This window comes from Sceloporus occidentalis, unplaced genomic scaffold (assembly GCF_023333645.1).
Source record: "Sceloporus occidentalis isolate IW3139 unplaced genomic scaffold, rSceOcc1.0.p SCAF_5, whole genome shotgun sequence".
Classification (NCBI taxonomy): domain Eukaryota; kingdom Metazoa; phylum Chordata; class Lepidosauria; order Squamata; family Phrynosomatidae; genus Sceloporus; species Sceloporus occidentalis.
Genome location: NW_028316985.1, coordinates 166,430,061 through 166,448,376, shown reverse-complemented (window position 1 = coordinate 166,448,376; position 18,316 = coordinate 166,430,061). Strand labels below are relative to the sequence as shown.

Here is an 18,316-nt window from a genome sequence, read left to right as displayed (position 1 = left end):
TTTTCCCATTCTTCAAATTTAATAGGGCTCCCCACATCTTGAGCCCACCTAATCATTGTGTGTTTTATGGTCTCATTCTCTAGGTTCCTTTCTTTAAGAGATTTGTAATACATCGATAAATGTTTCCCTTTTTTATCTTCTATGATAATATCCAAATCATTCTTCACAGTAGTAATACCCATTTTGTCTAAATCGGTTTTGAATCTACTACTTAATTGGAGGTATAAATACCATTCAATCTTAAATCCCAACAGGCTTAGTTGTTCCCTGGTTTTCATAATAAATTGCCTTTTATCATTCGTGTCTATTAAATCTCCATATCTTATCCACTTTGATGAGTTATCCTTAGTTCTATTATAAAAAGCTTCTTGTGGAGAAACCCAATATGGAAGATTGGTATAATAAATCTTTTTAATTTTAATCCAAACCCATAATAAAGATCTTCTAATAAAGTGATGTATAAACTCTTTATGTTCGTTGCACTTCCCAAACCACAGATAAGCGTGTAATCCATACCTCAGGTCACAATTTTCTAAGTTCAGCATTTTATCATTAGTTAAAGAAAAACCAATTTTCTAGCCAGCATAAACAAGCAGCAAAATAATACAGCTTGAGATTTGGGAGTGCACAGCCCCCTCTTTCCCAGTCGTCCGTCAGAATTTTCCATTTTATCCTAGCGCGTTTCCCTTCCCACAAAAATTTAGAAAGTTCCTTCTGCCATATCACAAAATGATTTTCAGCAGAAATAATCGGAAGATTTAGAAAAAGATAAATAAATCTGGGAAGAATATTCATTTTTATGGCAGCTATTCTACCAGAGAAAGATAGGTGAAGATTGGACCAAGAAATCAGATCACTTTTAACATTCTTCCAGAGAGTGCCATAATTATTAGGAAACAAATCGATATTTCTATTTGTAATATAGATTCCCAAATATTTTGCTTTTTTACTCACTTTATATCCAGATACATTTGTTAATAAGTTATCTTCCTCAACCGTAAGATTTTTGGTTATAAATGTAGTCTTTGCATGGTTGATTTTTAGGCCTGAGTGATCTGCATAGACTTCTAATATCTTATTAAGATATCCAACAGTATGTATTGGATCTTCCAAAAAACAAATCAAATCATCCGCAAATGCCCTTACTTTGTAGATATAATTTTTAATTTTTACTCCCTTTAGAAAAGAATCTTCTCTGATTCTATTAAGCAGGACTTCAAAGGCCATAATAAACAAAATTGGAGACAGAGGGCATCCTTGCCTAGTACCTCGTTTTATACTAACATATTCTGTTTTTTCATTATTCACAAGGAGTTGGGCTCTTTGTTTCTGATATATTGATGAAATCCACGTATACATGTTTGGCCCCATATTCACATTATTCAGCAATTCAAGTAGGAAAGACCAGCTTAACCTGTCAAAGGCCTTTTCTTCATCTATTAGTAATAATGCCAGTTTTTTATCATTATGACGCTCAAAGTAGTCTATAATATTTATTACCACCCTCACATTGTCTCTAATCTGACGTTTTGGAAGGAACCCACTTTGATCTTCATGGATATGATTTACTAATACTTTCTTGAGTCTTTCCGCTAATACCTTCGTATAGATCTTATAATCTGAGTTTGTTAAAGAAATCGGTCTATAATTGCCTAAATCGGTTTTGTTATCCTTGTTTTTAGATATTAAAGAGATTAACGCGTCATTCCAAGACTCAGGTATACCATATACATGTACATCATTTATAGTATCTTTTAAGTGAGGGACCAAAATCTCTTCCATTTTTTTATAGTAGACCATTGATAACCCATCGGGTCCCGGGGCTTTATCAGATTTCATACTCCTAATTACAGAAATGATCTCTTCCGCTGTAATCTCTAAATCTAGGTAATTTCTTTCAAACTCATTTAGTTTCATCACATTTTGTTTCTTAATATATTCCTTGATATTCTCTCTTTTGCTTTGATCAGATTCAAAACTACTATATATTTCTTCAAAGTAATTCTTAAACAATTTCTTAATATCTTCTTGGAATGTATAAGTTTTGCCTGAATGCTTAATTTCCGTTATAATTCTATTATCCCTTGATTTTCTTAACTTAAAAGCTAGCAACTTCCCAGCTTTGTTCCCATTCTCAAAATGTTTTTGTCTCATATAAAGTAGCTTTTTCTTTACCTCTTCAATTTCCAGTGCTTTCAGATCATGTTTAATAACTTCAAATTTAATTTTTAAATTCTTATCACCACTAAGTTTCCACTTTTTCTCGATCTCTACTAAGGCTTTTTTCAAATCTATAATTCTTTTCAAATTTTTCTTCCTTTTTTCGGAATTAAGTTGAATCAATATACCCCTTACAACCGCCTTACTAGCATCCCATAAGATTTTGTTACTGATATTCTCCGTCTTATTTTCTTTGAAATATAATTTCATCGAGTGTTTTACCTTTTCAATAACAGCCTCATCATTCAGTAAATCCCTCGGTAATTTCCAAGAATACTCTACTCTTTTTTCAAAAAGCTTCAAAGTTATTAAGTTGTGGTCAGAGAGAGTATTTGGTTCAATATCCATAGCCTGAATATAAGGGAGAATCTTTCTTGATGCTAAAAAGAGATCAATTCTTGACCACGAGTCATGTGCTTCTGAATAGTAAGTATAATTTTTACTTGCTTGATATTTATACCGCCAAATATCCTCCATTGCATAATCGTCCTTGAGACAAAAAAAGGACTTAGGTAATCTACCCTGATTTTTCTTTATCAAATTATTTCTATTTGACTTCCTATCAATCTTTGGACATATCACAGCATTAAAGTCTCCCATCAATAGGACATTTTCGTGATCAGTTTGTTTAAGATCTTCATGTAATCTTACATAAAAGTGGTCTTTATTATCGCTTGGGGCATAAATTCCCACAACCAAAACTGTCATACCATTTAACTTAACTTCCACAGCTACATATGATCCGTTATTATCCTTAAAAATCTCTTTCGATTCTAGTTTTTTATTAATGTAGACTGCCACACCTCTTCTCTTAGCATCCAATAAAGAGCAAAAACAACTCCCTAATTTAGGGTTTCTTAAAAGTCGTTCCTCTCTTTTTCTAATTTTGATTTCCTGTATACAAACTATATCACCTCTAAGTTTTTCCAACGAATGAAATACACGACTTCTTTTAAATTTTGAATTAATTCCTTTAACGTTCCAGGAAATAATCTTTACCACCATTTTAGATTAAACTTCCTAATCCAATAAAGACCGGCAAGAGGAGAAAATTAGAGAAAATTTTATTAATAAAATAGTTTAATTATTTGTTAATTCACACAATTACTACTGAGGCCTTCTTTTGATTCTTGGTCACTAAATTAAGGGAAAGGAGATTTAAGGAAAAACTTCCTTTAAATCTTTTTCTTTTTAATTAGAAGGCTCCTAATAGGTTTTCGCTTGATTCCAGTTGTCTTATTTCCTTATTGCTCTGACTCACTTGACCTTCAATAACCTCCAGATCCTTCCCACTATTTATTCCCTCTTTAGGTTCAGTATTTCGTTGTACACTCGGTTTCCATTCTCTCATCCGGAGCCGATTTGATCCAAAAACATCCTTGTTGTCTTTATAGTCCTTTCTTATTCTATCTTCCATCTCTTTAGCTTTTTCAATATTATCAATCTTGTGTCTTTTCTGACGGTAAGTAAAGGAGAGGCCTTCAAGTCTCTCCCACCTAAAGTCAATTCCCAAATTCTTCAGAATATTAACTAAAGTTCTGTATTTTTGACGAGACAGCATTACAACCGGTGGAATATCTTTAAAGATCTTAGCTTCTTTATCCTCTATAATCAATTTGTTATTGTAGCTATTCTGAATTATCATATCTCTAATCCTAGATCTCACACAGCATACTACAATATCTCTTGGCAAATTCTTGTCTTTTGCTTGATTAGATTGGATCCTGAAGATTTTATCTATTTCCCATTCTGTCCTTTCCAAAGTGAAACCTATGAATTCGGCTAAAGATGGGACAATGCGTTCAAATAGATTTTCCCCGGGTTTTTCACTGACCCCTCTGATTTTAATTGATTTTTCCCTATACTTTAATTCTTGATTTAGATCTTTCCAATATTGTTGCTCCTGTTTTTGTACCAAATCCATATTAGATTTTTCCAATTCCAATGTTTTAATTTTATAAGTATCTAAATCCTTTTGAGTTTTGGATACGTCAGTTGAAATTTTGTCCATTCTCTTCCCTAAAATATCTAATTCCTTCTTTAAGTCTTTCCTAATCTCAGATCTAGTTTCCTTAATTTCAGATCTCGTCTCCTTAATTTCTTCTCTAGTTTCCTGACTTGCTTCCTTGATATCCTCTTTCAATTCTGATCTTAATTCTTTCATTTCTTGTCTAATTTTTCTGATTTCATCCAATAGCAAAATATTAGGATCTGTGACCTTGATGCTATCTTCCAATGATCCCCGCCTTTGGGTTGTTAGCTGCAATTGACTTTGAGTTAGATTTTTTTTTGGTTGTGCCATATTACTGCTATGTTCTTTCTAAAAGATAATAGGGGGAAAAAAGAGATAAATCAAGATAAGGGATAAGGGAAAGAAGAGACAGAGACCAGTAAGTGGCAATCACAAAGTCAATTATGAACTATAAGTCTCCTAAAGATTTTTGACAAGCTACTTTATAATACTTTATGTATTATAACAGTCCTTATATCCTTATTTTAGTTCTAAAGTAACTAGAGAGCATAATAAACTTAGAATAAAGAAACTATATTGCATTAGTAAAGCAGTCTGGGAGACTCGCAACAATGTATTATTAACAAATTAACAAATTTCCTTCTTGGCCTACAGTGTCAAAATTCACTTTCAGTGACTACAAAAGCTATAGGATTATTTCTATTTCTTCTACCAGATTTACCCTGATTACTAAGATTAATCTTTATCTAATTACTTTAACACCTATAGAATAAAAATCCACCCCCCCCCCCAAAAAAAAAAAAAAAAAACACTAAGAGATTTCAAGGAAGTAAATTTGATCTTACAGCTTCTTTTCTTCGAACAGAACTTCTAGTGTCCATATATAAATAGTCACTTAATAGTGTTCTTAATACAATAAAGTCCAATCCTAGGGCTCTTATACTGTATCCAAATAAAAGAGATAGTTGAAGTCAGATCTCTGCTTCTTAATTAGTAGTTCCCAGATTCCAATAGTGTCTTCTTCTTTGAACAAGTTAGAGTCTCTTGCTCTTACCCCAACTCTCCAGTAGGGATCTCCAAGCCACCAATAAAGAAGAAAAACGTTAAACAAATCCTCAGCGTTTTCTGACACTCTGTGATATCTTTCTCTCACATAAAATGTTAAACCATCCTCCACAGTACACAGCTTTGCTTGGAGTTCAATTCACATTAGAAGAAATACAACAATAACAACAATGATGTTGCTACAGTCCAATTGTATGTTCAATTCGACCTCCATACCAAGCTTCACCAAAGTTACACAGAGCTTCTCAATCTCCATCAAAGATTAGATAATAGTCCAAATTAATAAGAATTCCAAGAAAAGAGGCTTTTAAGTCATTCCTCCACTTCTGCCCTGTTAAACAAACACACTCCTTCGCTGCCCTTCAAAATGCTAATGATTGATGCTGCTAGCTGCTCCTTAGCTGCACCTTGGGCTGCGCCGCGGCTTTTTTCCTGTTCCCCCTTTGCCTTCTTCCAATTAATTTAAGAGGCTTCAAATGTCTTCTCCAAAACAAATAGCCTTCTTTTCTCAAAAAGATAAGGATAGCTTTGCCAGCTCCACGAAAAAAAAACACCAACGAACCTCAAACAAGGCACTCAAAAAGGAAAACTTCATCTACTCAGCTCCAATGCTTCAATCAAGGTTAAGGTGAGTGTGGGCTTCATGCCTGCCGTTGAAACGGCTACAGCTGCGGGAGGCGTTAGTTCTTTGACCTAAAGAAGCGGCATATAAGGTGGGGGAGAATTCTCCAACCCCCAAAGCCTGCCTCAAGGTCCCCAACGAACTAATTACGATGCCTTCTTATATCAAAGATAGGCATGGACGGGTTGAAGGCAGCCCCGTTCCACCAAGAACCGCAGCCGTGGAGACGCTGTCAGGAGCAGCCCTGACCTGCGTCCTCCTGCAACACCAGCACACCGGAAGTTCCTTTTCATAAATTGGCTTTTAATGAATTAAGTTGCTACTTTTGCTTTAAAAAATATTATACAGAAGGATTATAGCTCTTCTTCTCTGATGCTCTTTGAAACACTATATTTAGAAACCTGTAACTCATTTAAAGGATATGCAGTAAAAGATTATAGTTGGTTGACAAGTTCAGTATATGGAGATGGTAGTGTTAAATGGGGATGGGAAGCAGACCACAAGATTAAAACCTTGGCTAGTGACTGATTTCTTGTCTGGTCTTCCCCCCACTTTTAGATTTAGATCTACTCTTACTTGGGAAAATGTCCTTAAAGTTAACTGCCGGTATATCACATTCCTCTTAAGATAGCTAGAATGGTTAAAAATGATGCACCAACACGTTGGCAAGGCTGTAATTCATTAGTCACCTATTTGCAGATATGGCTAGAACTAGAATGCCTGACCATTCATAACGTTTGGTCTCAAATTCTGGATTGAGTCACAAAGCAAAAAGTGAACTATTGTAGGAGCCTTTTACAACTCTCCCTGTTTATCCACAATAATAAATCTTTAAAGCACAAAGAGGTTATCACATTCTGAATGCTCATACTGTACAATAATAGCTAAAAATTGGAAGGAAGGTAATTTATCCATGGCTGATTGGTGGGCAAAAATCTTCATTCCTCATAGAGGAATTGTCACATAATATAAGAGCAGCTAAAAGATTTGTTCCCAATGAATAATTTGTTCAGGACTGGTTTCTCTATGTCTATAACAGTCGAGCCTGTTTTGCACACTCACCTCCTCATCAACTTGCCTTTTAGAAGGACTTGGTACTTAATCGTGGGCTGAAATATGACAAAAGTTATTATTTGCTCAATCTTTTATTGATAAAATGGTACATGTGATTGCATCTCATTTGTTATGTTGTTTGATTGTTTAATTTTATTATGTTGTTAATGAATTTGCAAATTACAGTAATCTTTTTTCTCCTAAAAACACCCCTCAGTTTCAAAATAAATTTCTTCTTCCATCTTTAGTTTTTCAGTAGTGATATTCAAAGGCTGTAGTACAGAGATTAACAGGTTGGCATTCCTTGCAAGAATTGTGGAAAGCATCCCTCAGAATCAATCAGTTCAACCATCTTCAGTTGTTGGTGGTCAAAAATCCAGTAAACCAACATTTTCTAACAAAACAGTAAAATATGCATGATGCAAGAGAAAAGGTCAATTGAAACAACTGCTATGAACATTTTAGAGCAAGCAGCATTTTACTGCTAGCAGTAAAAATGTGAAGGCTTAGTTATCTCTCACTATTCTGTGCTGAGAGAAGGAAGTTTGAGTATGGAGGGCTAGGGAGCTGTAGGGTAACTAGGCAGGCCTAGAGATGTTATGAGCAGTCATTTCATTGTGAGGCTCCACATGTTGCCACTTACTTACTTTTTCACCTGACGGTAGATGAGAAATAATCAGAAAATTATTTAAGGATTATTTTTTATGTTCCAGGGAGTCTTTTAATTTAAATTGTTCATACATCTGGTCATTACTGAGCATAAGAGGTCCACATCATGGAAAGGAATAAAAAAGTCTGTGTATGGGCAGTAAAATACACTAGATGGCACAGTGGGGATTAGGGTGCTGTGTTCCTGTGATATATATTAACCTGACGGATCATAATAATATCGTGACTGATTTCGGGCGCCTTCCCTTCTTTGGGCTGCCTCACAAAGTATTCAATGTAAGGGTCTTTCCAGTAGCCCATGTTGACAGCATACCGTTTGCACTGTGATTTTAAGCGATCATCTGATTATTTTTACTTCCAAAGTGCAGCAAACAAACAAACAAACAAACAGATGATCAATTATAATCCCCACCGTGTCACCTGTTGTATTTTAGTGTCCCTACACAAACTGCCTGGGCAGTTGCAATTTGGCAGTCATGTGGTGTCACACTCTCCTCCTGTCCCCTTTTCCTTTTGCTATTCCCAGCAGCCTGGTTTGTTTTTATTTTAAAACTAGTTGGTCCTCCGTTTTTGTGGAGGATCTGTTCCTGACCCTCAGCGAAAACGGAAGCTTGCACATATTCAAACATCATAGGCTTGAATGGGGCATGCCACTGTGCGTGTGGCCTGGGTGTGCATGCCATTGGAAATAGCAGAGGTTACCCCTCTGCGGATATTTGAGGCACGGATCCCAGATCCACGAGTTAGGAGGGGCGACTGTATATCTTCCCAGGCAGCCTGATTTGTTTTGTTTTTTGTAATATAGCTTTTCTTTCTTTCTGAAAATCTTAAATCACATTTCAAAGACTACAGAGCTGCATTTAAAAAGTAAAAAATAAAATAAAATGGAAGAGGTTCTGGATAGGGCATATGGCAAGGTTAAGGGGAGTTAGGAAGAGAGTGCAATGACAACAGCAGCCCCAATGGTGCAGTTGTGAGGATGCGAGATAATGGCTGCTCACAAAATGGCATGTTTGCGTTTTGATTTTAAAAAACAAACCATTTGTTCGCATGATTTGCGGTAAGAAGAAGGCTTGGGTGATAATGTCCTAAAATCCCAGGGATCCATAGGATGCAGCCATGGTAGTTGAAGGGGAATCATAGTGTTGTAATTTTGGAGTGTGAAAGGGCCCTAGGTCTGGGGATACTGAAGATGTGGGAAGAGAGGGTAGGAACCCAAGAAAGAGGATGGGACTTGCTGTTGTCTTTTATATTGCATATGCAGCACCAGTTTTTGAGATGCTGTAGAACAATGTTTGCAAATTTACTTTTTGTTGTTTAAAAAAAGTACCCTTGAGACCTAGGAATATGCTTTTTAAAAACTATGGTCCTTACGTTGTTAAAATGTCTTAAATTCACACAACAAAAGGCTTTATTATATGCCCCCTCTCTTTAAAGTGTATTATCTGTTAGTGGATTGTCGGAATATTGTTGATGTAATTTACTTTGCTATTCCTTCCTTTGATCCTCACTCCTCCTTCCTCTGAGTCTAAGCCTGCTCTGCATGTGATACTTTCTACATAGAAGTTGAACAAATATAGGGTTGCCATATCCCGCCGGGGGGACAATCCCGGTTTGGGCGGTGCCATCCCGGTCCCCGTCCGGTTTGGCGCCCAAACCGGGACGGCCCCGCCCACCGCGGCCACCTCAGCCGCCGCGGCCCTGGCTTGGGCCTCCACAGAGGCTGGGAAAGGGAGTGGGGGCCGCCCGCGATCGCCGCGATCGCGGGCGCTCTCCTCCCTCCTTCCCGGCCCCTATGGAGGCCCAAGCCTTCACAGAGGCCGGGAAAGGGAGTGGGGGCCGCCCGCGATCGCGGCGATCGCGGGCGCTCTCCTCCCTCCTTCCCAGCCCCTATGGAGGCCCAAGCCTCCACAGAGGCCGGGAAAGGGAGTGGGGCCGTCCGCGATCGCGGCGATCGCGGGTGCTCTCCTCCCTCCTTCCCAGCCCCTATGGAGGCCCAAGCCTCCACAGAGGCCGGGAAAGGGAGTGGCGGCCGCCCGCGATCGCCGCGATCGCGGGCGCTCTCCTCCCTCCTTCCCGGCCTCTATGGAGGCCCAAGCCTTCACAGAGGCCGGGAAAGGGAGTGGGGGCCGGGAGGAGGCTGGTTCCCACCGCGGTGATCGCCGCGATGAGGAGCAGCCCTTGCATCCTTCCCGGCCTGAGAGGAGGCCGAGGCTTCCTCCCAAGCCAGGAAGGAGGAGGAGGACAAGGTTTTAAAATTTGTCCCGGTTCGGAGCTCCTCATTTATGGCAACCCTAAACAAATAGGATGACTTTAACTGCGGTTTAATCTGCATTGCAGAAATAATGCAGTTTGAAACTGATTTAACTGCCATGGCTCAGTATTATAGAATTCTGGCAAAAAATATTTAGCTTTTCCTGTTAAAGAGCTCTGGTACCACAACAAACTACCAATCCCAGGATCCCATTGCATTGAGCAACTGTATTATTTCTGCTGTGCAGATTAGACTCTAGAATAGTGGAGAGCTCTTCTTTGCTGGAAACCTTCAATCAGAGGATGGATCAGCCATCTTTTGGGACCAGTTTTGTTCTGGATTTCCTGCATGGGATCGGGATGCTACAGTTACATCCATTCCTGACATGCAAATTGTGCGTCAGACTTGATGTACAACTAGGCCCCCTGTGATTCTAAGAAAGTTTAAAATGTAAAGCTGTGCCAAGTATCTCTGAAGGTTCGACGAGACATGATGGCTTTAAGCGTACAGGTTCTGCAAATTACCTATAAAGCAAGGTGGGTAATTTAAAGTAAGGCATGAATAGATGAGTAAGGAATTCATGTATTTAATTCGTTCACTGAACAATGATCTGCATTTTGTATGACAAAACATACCCCTCACCCATGTGTTATAAGCAGCAGACGAGTGCACACATATTGCTCCCTTCCATTCAGATTTGACACAAGAATGTTAGTAGCACAAAAAATCAGCTATATCCAAGCAAATTACTCCAGAGGTTTAAGACTTAATTTAACCGACCTGGTGAGTGGGGGGAAAAGACGGCAGGGATACTGTGTTACTGCGAGCATTATTGGCAGTTGTTTCATTGTGAATATCAGTACAACAGGCTTGGTTCCTGCTTCTTTTTCTTTTTTGTATGTATGTATTCAGGAATTTGAATGCACAGGGCTTGTGTTCAAAAGAGGAAGTCTACCAGTAAGAAGACGTTATGAAGAAAAGGCTTCAGGAAATACAGATTTAGAAAGCTGCTAAAATGATTTGAAAATATTTTCTGCAGTTGAAACATTTGGTTGAACAGATGGACCTGCTTTACCATTAGGAAGAACGGGATGGCCACCTCAGGTTGGCAATGGTCCAAACCACACTGCAGAAATAATCTGGTTTGAGACCACTTTAACTGCCCTGGTTCAATCCTAGCATATGGGAATTACGGTTTACTAGTAATTTTAGTGCAAAAAAGCATGACTAAGGATTCTGTATGGTGTGAAATGGGAGAAGGTCAAGGGGGGGTGACACTATGACTTCCAGGTGACACCAAGCCTAGTGATACCACTGATGAAAACCAGATATCAGCCTAATTTAAATGATCCAGACTGACCTTGCTGGCTTCTGTGATTCTGGGAGATATCAAAATGATCTTTACTTCCATAATCAGGACAGGAAATCTTTCTATTTTTAGGAAGTAGAGATTCCTGTCAAGCTAAAGTCTACATTGCCCCATTATTGTGTACTCTGTTTCATTATGCTTCTATTGAGTTACAGTATACAATATGCATGACAGTAGTTGGACTGGATGACCCTTTTAGTCTCTTCTATCTCTGTGATTCTGTATATCTACCTATGTGACTTAGACTTCCTTTTCACTTGTTTAATTTAGGAGTAGTTTTTTATAATGGCATTTGTGAGCCAATGTTGATACACAATTTACATGAATGGTTTGTCTCTGTGTTGTGAGATCATGTTTGTCTGTATGGGTCTAATAATCACAGTCAATCTGTTTTATGCATCTTTGGGTTGATGGGCATACTGATGTTCTAATTTTTCCTATTGATCAGCCATTGAATGTCAGTGCAGTATTGTCAGTTTTTCATGTGAAGTGTTTGTAGAATTTGTTGCTCTTGAATAGTTGATTGACCTTATGTGTCATCACAAGGGTTCACTGGCCTGTTTCCCCTTAAATCTGATACTGATGGATAACATTTATTGCCACTGTCCATTATTGCAATGTGATGTACAGTATTCTTTGCCTGTGAGAACAACCTTTTGCTCTATAGCTCATTGTAACCAATATGACACTTAATGGATCTTGATCTTCGATGTCTTGTTAGGTGGTACCATGATGGTCTCACTCGTCATGCAGCAGAGGCCCTTCTTCTTTCCAATGGCAGTGATGGAAGCTACCTCTTAAGGAAGAGCGATGGCAAAACTGCACTTTTTTCTCTGTCAGTAAGGTACAGTGTTATGAGTATCCCTTACATGATTCCCTGTGAACCTTCCTGAGCTTTGAGATGTTCACACATGGTGATATATTCTGAAATATATTAGAGTGGAAACCCCCTTTTAAATGAAAACACTTTTTTGTGCAGTAATATCACACTCCCTTTCAGCTGCAAGTGGGAAATGCTTTTTCAAATACGTTGCAGCATAGCACAGGCCAGTGCCAGCATGTTTAGATACTATTAATTTAAACCAAAGAATGTTAAGCAGATGCTTAATTAGTATTGCCAGGTTCAAAGCCAGAGAACAATGAAATATCTGTAAATGCCCATGTGTTAGAGGAAGTCATGCAGTTGCAACTTGTTTCAACCATTCTTTCCCCTAAACTACTGTAATGGATAAGGACTCGGGATACAACAGGCAGCAACAGAGAAAGTGTATGTGTGTGGTACACATGATACCTTTGTGGATCACAGATCCAGGGAGAAAACAGGTTGAAGAAGCTGCAACTGTCTTATCCCTCATCATATAAGGAGATTAGAAAGTATATGAATATTCTCTTGCTTTATATCTGGCAAGTGGGACCATCGCTATCATGAGGCCTTCAGCCACTTTAGGTAACAGATCCTGGGGGATCAGCAGTGCCATGCCATCATTTCTCCCAACTCTCTTGGCTGTTTCCTTCTCTTGGAGGACATACCTGTGTGTGCCAAATGCCCTGTCCTGCAGCCCATAAATTAATCTGCTACCCTGAAGGGTGGTGAAAGACACTCTCTTGTTACCATTGTTGAAGTAAGATTTAGTAGCTGCTTTTGTAAGTAGAGTACACACTCTCCAACTGTCCTGATTTTGAGAGACAAGGAACTCTTCCTTTTGACAATGAGTCATTCCACCTCGGTATTGCTGACAAAACAAAACACACTTGGAGGTGCTTTTCCACCCCATGAAGGACATTTATTTTGTACTTATCTCTAGGTCACTGAATTCCCTGCCAAGAACATGGGCCCTGCCTGCACCTGAGATAAGCATGCAAAGTAATCCCATTGATTTTGGTAAAATGGAAATCTCCCTTCATCATAGGTTAAGGGGCTGCTTGTTATATTCTGGGAATAATTGATGTCTAATGACATAATGGGTCAAACTGAGCACCATGTGACTTGAAACAGTGTGCTCTTTGTCCATTATGCATGTGCAGCAATGTGGGACTAACTGCTGAAATAGGCCTGGTTGTTCAACCTCATAAGGAATGTAAGATGGGGACAGACTACTGAAGAAGGTGGCAAGCTAACTGGTTTGTTTCAAAGGTTCTTGAGGAATCTGTTGTCCTACCAAGAAAATAACCACTTAAAGAAAAAATATTATATTTATGTCTGTCTGCTATCTGCCCACAAAAGGCTTCTCTAGTCATCAGGGGGCTTTGAATCAGTACATGGAAAGGCAAAATTTGTTGACTCTGCCATCCCTCTACAGTCTGCTATTAACTTCCATAGGTAAACATGAATCTGCTCTGGGTTATTTAGAATGATCATATTCAGTTCTGGGAACTTTAATTATTTGTGACACCAGAGCTCTCTGACAGAGAACTAAATATCTCACAAAACTACAGTTTCCAGAATTGCATAGCATCAAACCATGGCAATTAAAGTGGTGTCAAACTGGATTATTTCTGCAGCTTGGATGGAGTCTGAGTGACAGTATATTCCATGGGTGTAGCCTGAGTTGACTTTCCTTCGGGAAAAGGGTGACAATGTCTTTCACCCAAGTTTCAGAGGAGCTCATGGGGTCTACACCTAGATGTGGACTGGGTTGAAAATGAAAAGGGGGACTAAAATACCTGCACATTTTTGTTTAAAGCTCTTCATGCAAGTAAAATATTCCCTAGGAGAGGTGTTTTAAATTTTTGGGTTAGGAATAAAAAGTGTACAAAAGCTGGGGAAACACCAGACAGTGGTGTTGTCCAGAAGAGATTATAAACTTCTGGGGAAACCTACACAGCTAGATTTGGTCACAGGGCCTAAGTTCCCCATTCCTGTTTAAAAGGGGGTCATTGGGGAATGTATAAGTATTCTGTAATATTTAACACCTCTTCCACACTAGAGGAAATGAAGCAGTTTGACACCACTTTAACTGTATGGCTCCATGCTATGGAATCCTGAGATATGTAGTTTGGTGAGGGATTCAGCCAGGTCTGTCAGTTAGCTCTGGTGTTTCCCCAAACTACGAATCCCAAGATTCTGTGGTATAGAGTCACAGCAGTTAAAGTGGTGTCAAACTGCTTTATTTCTGCAGTACAGAAATAGGTCTATTTACAAACAGAGAATGTGAACATAAATAGGGGCATATGTTAAACATTCTAACAGATGGCCAGAGTCACCATGCCTCATAAGATTTCTAAGCCTGTTTATAATGCTGTCAGCTTAAAAAATACAAAAACTGAACTCTCTGTGCTGGAATCTTGTTGGTGCACTATGCTAACAATATGGCCTTGCACTTTTTCTGGAGGTGTACAGCAGCTGTGAGGAAAGGCAGAGAAAGTCTACCTGCTTTAAACATTCTGTTTCTCCAGTGCTGTACTTTTCATCAGGCAACCACTACAGGCAACCTTTTTCTTCCAGTTGTCACTGTCTATGCCAGTGTAGTTCCCTGGCAAGCTACCTTTGCCTCTTCCTCTTTTAGACTATCCCACTCAAAACCTGTTTCCTTGTCACTCACAGCTAGCTTGTCACAACCCTTGATCGAGTGGAAGGGTATACAGATTTGTCTTCTTGATTTTCTTGGGCCATTTAGTTATATCAAGAAGTCATTGGTTCCCATGAAGATGTATCACCTATAGTTTCCCTAATAAAGTTGTGCATTTATAGGAGTACTTCTGGCACTATTAAATTCTTTTTTTATCCAAATCCTCAGTCTCTCAACAATATATCTTGGCACTCTGACTGCAGTGCACCCATAATTATCTATCCCAAATGCTCTATAACATGGGAATGGAAGGAATGGGAAAAAATAGAAAATGAAAATCTATCTGCCAAGAGTGATACATATGGACCAGTAACAAGCTTTTGCAGTTGGTTGGAGGATGGAGAGGGAGATCATAGTTACTGACTGATAACAACAGAACTGTAGCATACTCTCCAACATTTTTCAGATGAATAGTGGGACACATTGAAGTGTAATCAAGATGGCAAAATTACTAATGAGGAAGGAAATACAAGGTAGGAGAGGCTAAAGCAGTTTGCTTTTGCCTGTGCCTGCTGGGAAACTATGTCAAGTGCTATCAAATTGCTATAACCTTGTAGTATGAATACATTAGAATTCTCTGATGGTTTACCAGGCCTATTGACATCATTATAAAATGTGCTACAATAAGTAGAACGTGTATAATCTTATACACTAACAGCTTTCTTTCTTTTGTTTCAGAGCAAAAGATTCCGTAAAACATTTTCATGTGGAGTACACTGGGTCATCATACAAATTTGGCTTCAATGAATTTGCCACCCTGAAAGAACTGATCAAACATTTTGCAAATCAGCCTTTGATTGGCAGTGAGACAGGTACCTAGCATTTGTTTTTATATATATTTATATTCACACACAGACATTTTAAAACAGTTATCAAGTTTTGCTTTTGTACCTGTGAATATTTTTACACACTCATGTATCTCCATTATGCTACTCTTATTCTTTCTCCCTCTTCTAGAATATGGCTATAGCAGTTCCTTTTATTTTATATTAGGCCACACTTTCCTAGCTAGATATATTACTGTACGTTGGTATTAAATGTAATATATTAAATGTCAGACTAGACATTTCGCATTCTGGAAACTCATAGATGGGAAATAGAGAACAAATTGCCATAGACTTACACAATATATTACATTTTAACATCTAAATTAAGTATAAATGTTTAAAATTTTTGAACTTCAGAGAGCAGGCCACTTCCCATTAAAAGGAGGTCAAATAAAAGAGTTTTTGAAGTAAGACATGTGCCCACTTCAAGTGATAAAACAATTTTAGCTCTGCTCAGAATAACTAAGCAGAGATGAGGAAAACAATACAAGCAAAAGTTTTAAAATAATGGGGCTCCTTCCCACGTCACTCTTTGAGAGCATTTACTCCTTTGAAGACCCTTAATAACCTATATACAGGCAAATTCCATGTAATCTTGAAAATTAATGAATGGCTCTCTCTGTGTACTTTCATTCTCACGTAAAAATAGGTGTGGTGCATTTGGAAGTAGATCAGGGCATACTTGCAAAGCATAGCTCTGGAGACCAGGGTTCAATTCCCAGCTCAGCCATGAAAACCACTGGATGACCTTGGGCAAGTCACAGGCTCTCAGCCTCGGGGGAAGGCCATGGAAAACATCTTCTGAACAAATCTTGCTAAGAAAACCCCATGATAGGTTTGCCTTAGGGTCGCCATCAATCAGAAATTACTTGAAGGCACACAACAACAACACAACAGCTGGACATACCGTATTTCCCTTTTAGAATACATATTTTTTAATGAAGTACAGTCACCCCTCCTTTCTCACGGACTTGAGGTCAGCAGTCTTGAATATTCACAGAGGGGTAACCTCCATTATTTTCAATGGAGTGTGCCCCTGCGGGCGGGCGCTGTGCGCACTTGCACACAAGCACCCCATTCAAGCCTATGGCACTTGAACATAGATGAGTCTCCATTTTTGCAGGGTGTGTGTGTGTCTGGAATGGATCCCCCATGAAAACGAAGGGCCGACTGTATAAATTTTGGAATCAAACATTGAAAGTAAGGAGATCCAAATCAATGACTTCTTGTGAAAATTTTTGCATGTATCCACAATGCATAAATAAAGCAGTTTGACACCACTTTAACTGCCATGACCCAATGCTATGGAATTCTGGGGTTTGTAATTTTGTGAGATGTTTGGCCTTCCCTGTCAGACAGCTCTGCTGCCCCACCAAATTACAAATCCTAGATTGCATGAAGCTAAATTGCTGTCAAACTGCTTTATTTTTGCAGTGTGGCAGCAGCCCAAGTTTGGCTCTATTAATAGCCCCAGCCCATCTAGAATTAATGCTTTGTTGAGGGACTCATAGTGGTTAGGGTGCTGGCCTAGTATTTGGTGGAGATCCAAATTTAAGTCCCTTCTGATCCATGAAATTCACTGGATGACTTTTGGCCAGTCATTCTCTCTCTCTCTCTCTCTCCCCCCACTCTAATGTACTCTACAGAGTTTTGTGAAGATAAAGTGGGAAATTACCTTAAGCTTATAGGAACAAAAACAAAATATACATGTAACTATTTAAAAGAATTAGATGTTTCCTTTTGCCACTGAAGGAGTGCTTTCATTGGAACCTTTTGGTACGACTCTCAGGGATTTTTTTAAAAATGAGAGTCATGAATGGAATGAAACATCATGGTATGATTTGCTATTAGTAACATTATTGCATGTGGTGCATTATCAATAAATAATTATAGAATCATAGCATTATAGAATCTTAGAGTTGGAAGAGTTTGCAAAATCCATTCTAGTCCCACAACCTGCCATGCAAGACTGTCTAATTTCAGCACTCCTGAAAGATGCCCTTTCAATTTTTGCTTAAAGACCTCCAAGGGGGAGTCCACCGTTCTCCCCGGCAGTCTGTTCCATTGCTAGAACAGTCCTTACAGTAAAGAAGTTAAGTTTTAACATTGTTAATTTTAAAGGATGAAGAAATATGTAAATATAACTAGTTTATTATGGATTAGAAAAGAAAGGGACTGCAAAGAAAGGCAACAGGCTTTTGCCAAGGGTTTTGTTTTGTTTGTTTTTTAAATGACTGCTCTCTAGGCCAGAAATGGTTTAATCTCTTTGAACTGTCATATCTATTTCCTGACATGAGTGTTAAGGCAACATTGCAGTGGCCCCAACTGACTCACTACTCTGAAACCTGAGATCTGTTGTTAAGCAGTTCCTAAATAGGTTTGTTATTGCACACAAGAAGTGCCCCAGAGCTTTTTGATAGACAACCACCACTTGGTATTAATCCAGGGGAAAAAGAAAGAAAAGGCTTCCATTATCAACTAATTATGCAACAATTACATTAATAGGGCAGAAATATAAGACCAGATGTTGGGAGAGTTAGCAAGCCTCGTCACTTTCTGGATGAGATGCCAACTGTCCACCTTATGGATATTTTATCATTAGGAGGTTCTCCAAAAAAGAACCATAGTTTTTGTTGTCTGATTAATTTGAAAATGTCAATTCTAGTTTGAAATGAATTATAACTAGGGGTGGGTAC

The 18,316-nt window shown here is 38.6% G+C and overlaps 1 protein-coding gene across 3 annotated transcripts in view; it reads left to right on the top strand.

Moving 5' to 3' along the window:
• Positions 1 to 18,316, top strand: part of DAPP1 (dual adaptor of phosphotyrosine and 3-phosphoinositides 1) — a 44,620-nt gene that overhangs the window by 11,758 nt on the left and 14,546 nt on the right. For 2 of the 3 annotated variants that reach the window (XM_089527087.1, XM_089527085.1), the window contains exons 2-3: positions 11,946 to 12,068; positions 15,472 to 15,605. In XM_089527087.1, coding sequence (XP_089383213.1) covers positions 11,946 to 12,068; positions 15,472 to 15,605 — 257 coding nt within the window. Of the gene's footprint in view, positions 1 to 10,343; positions 10,392 to 11,945; positions 12,069 to 15,471; positions 15,606 to 18,316 lie in introns of those variants that run through there. The other variant, XM_089527086.1, reaches the window with a different exon arrangement.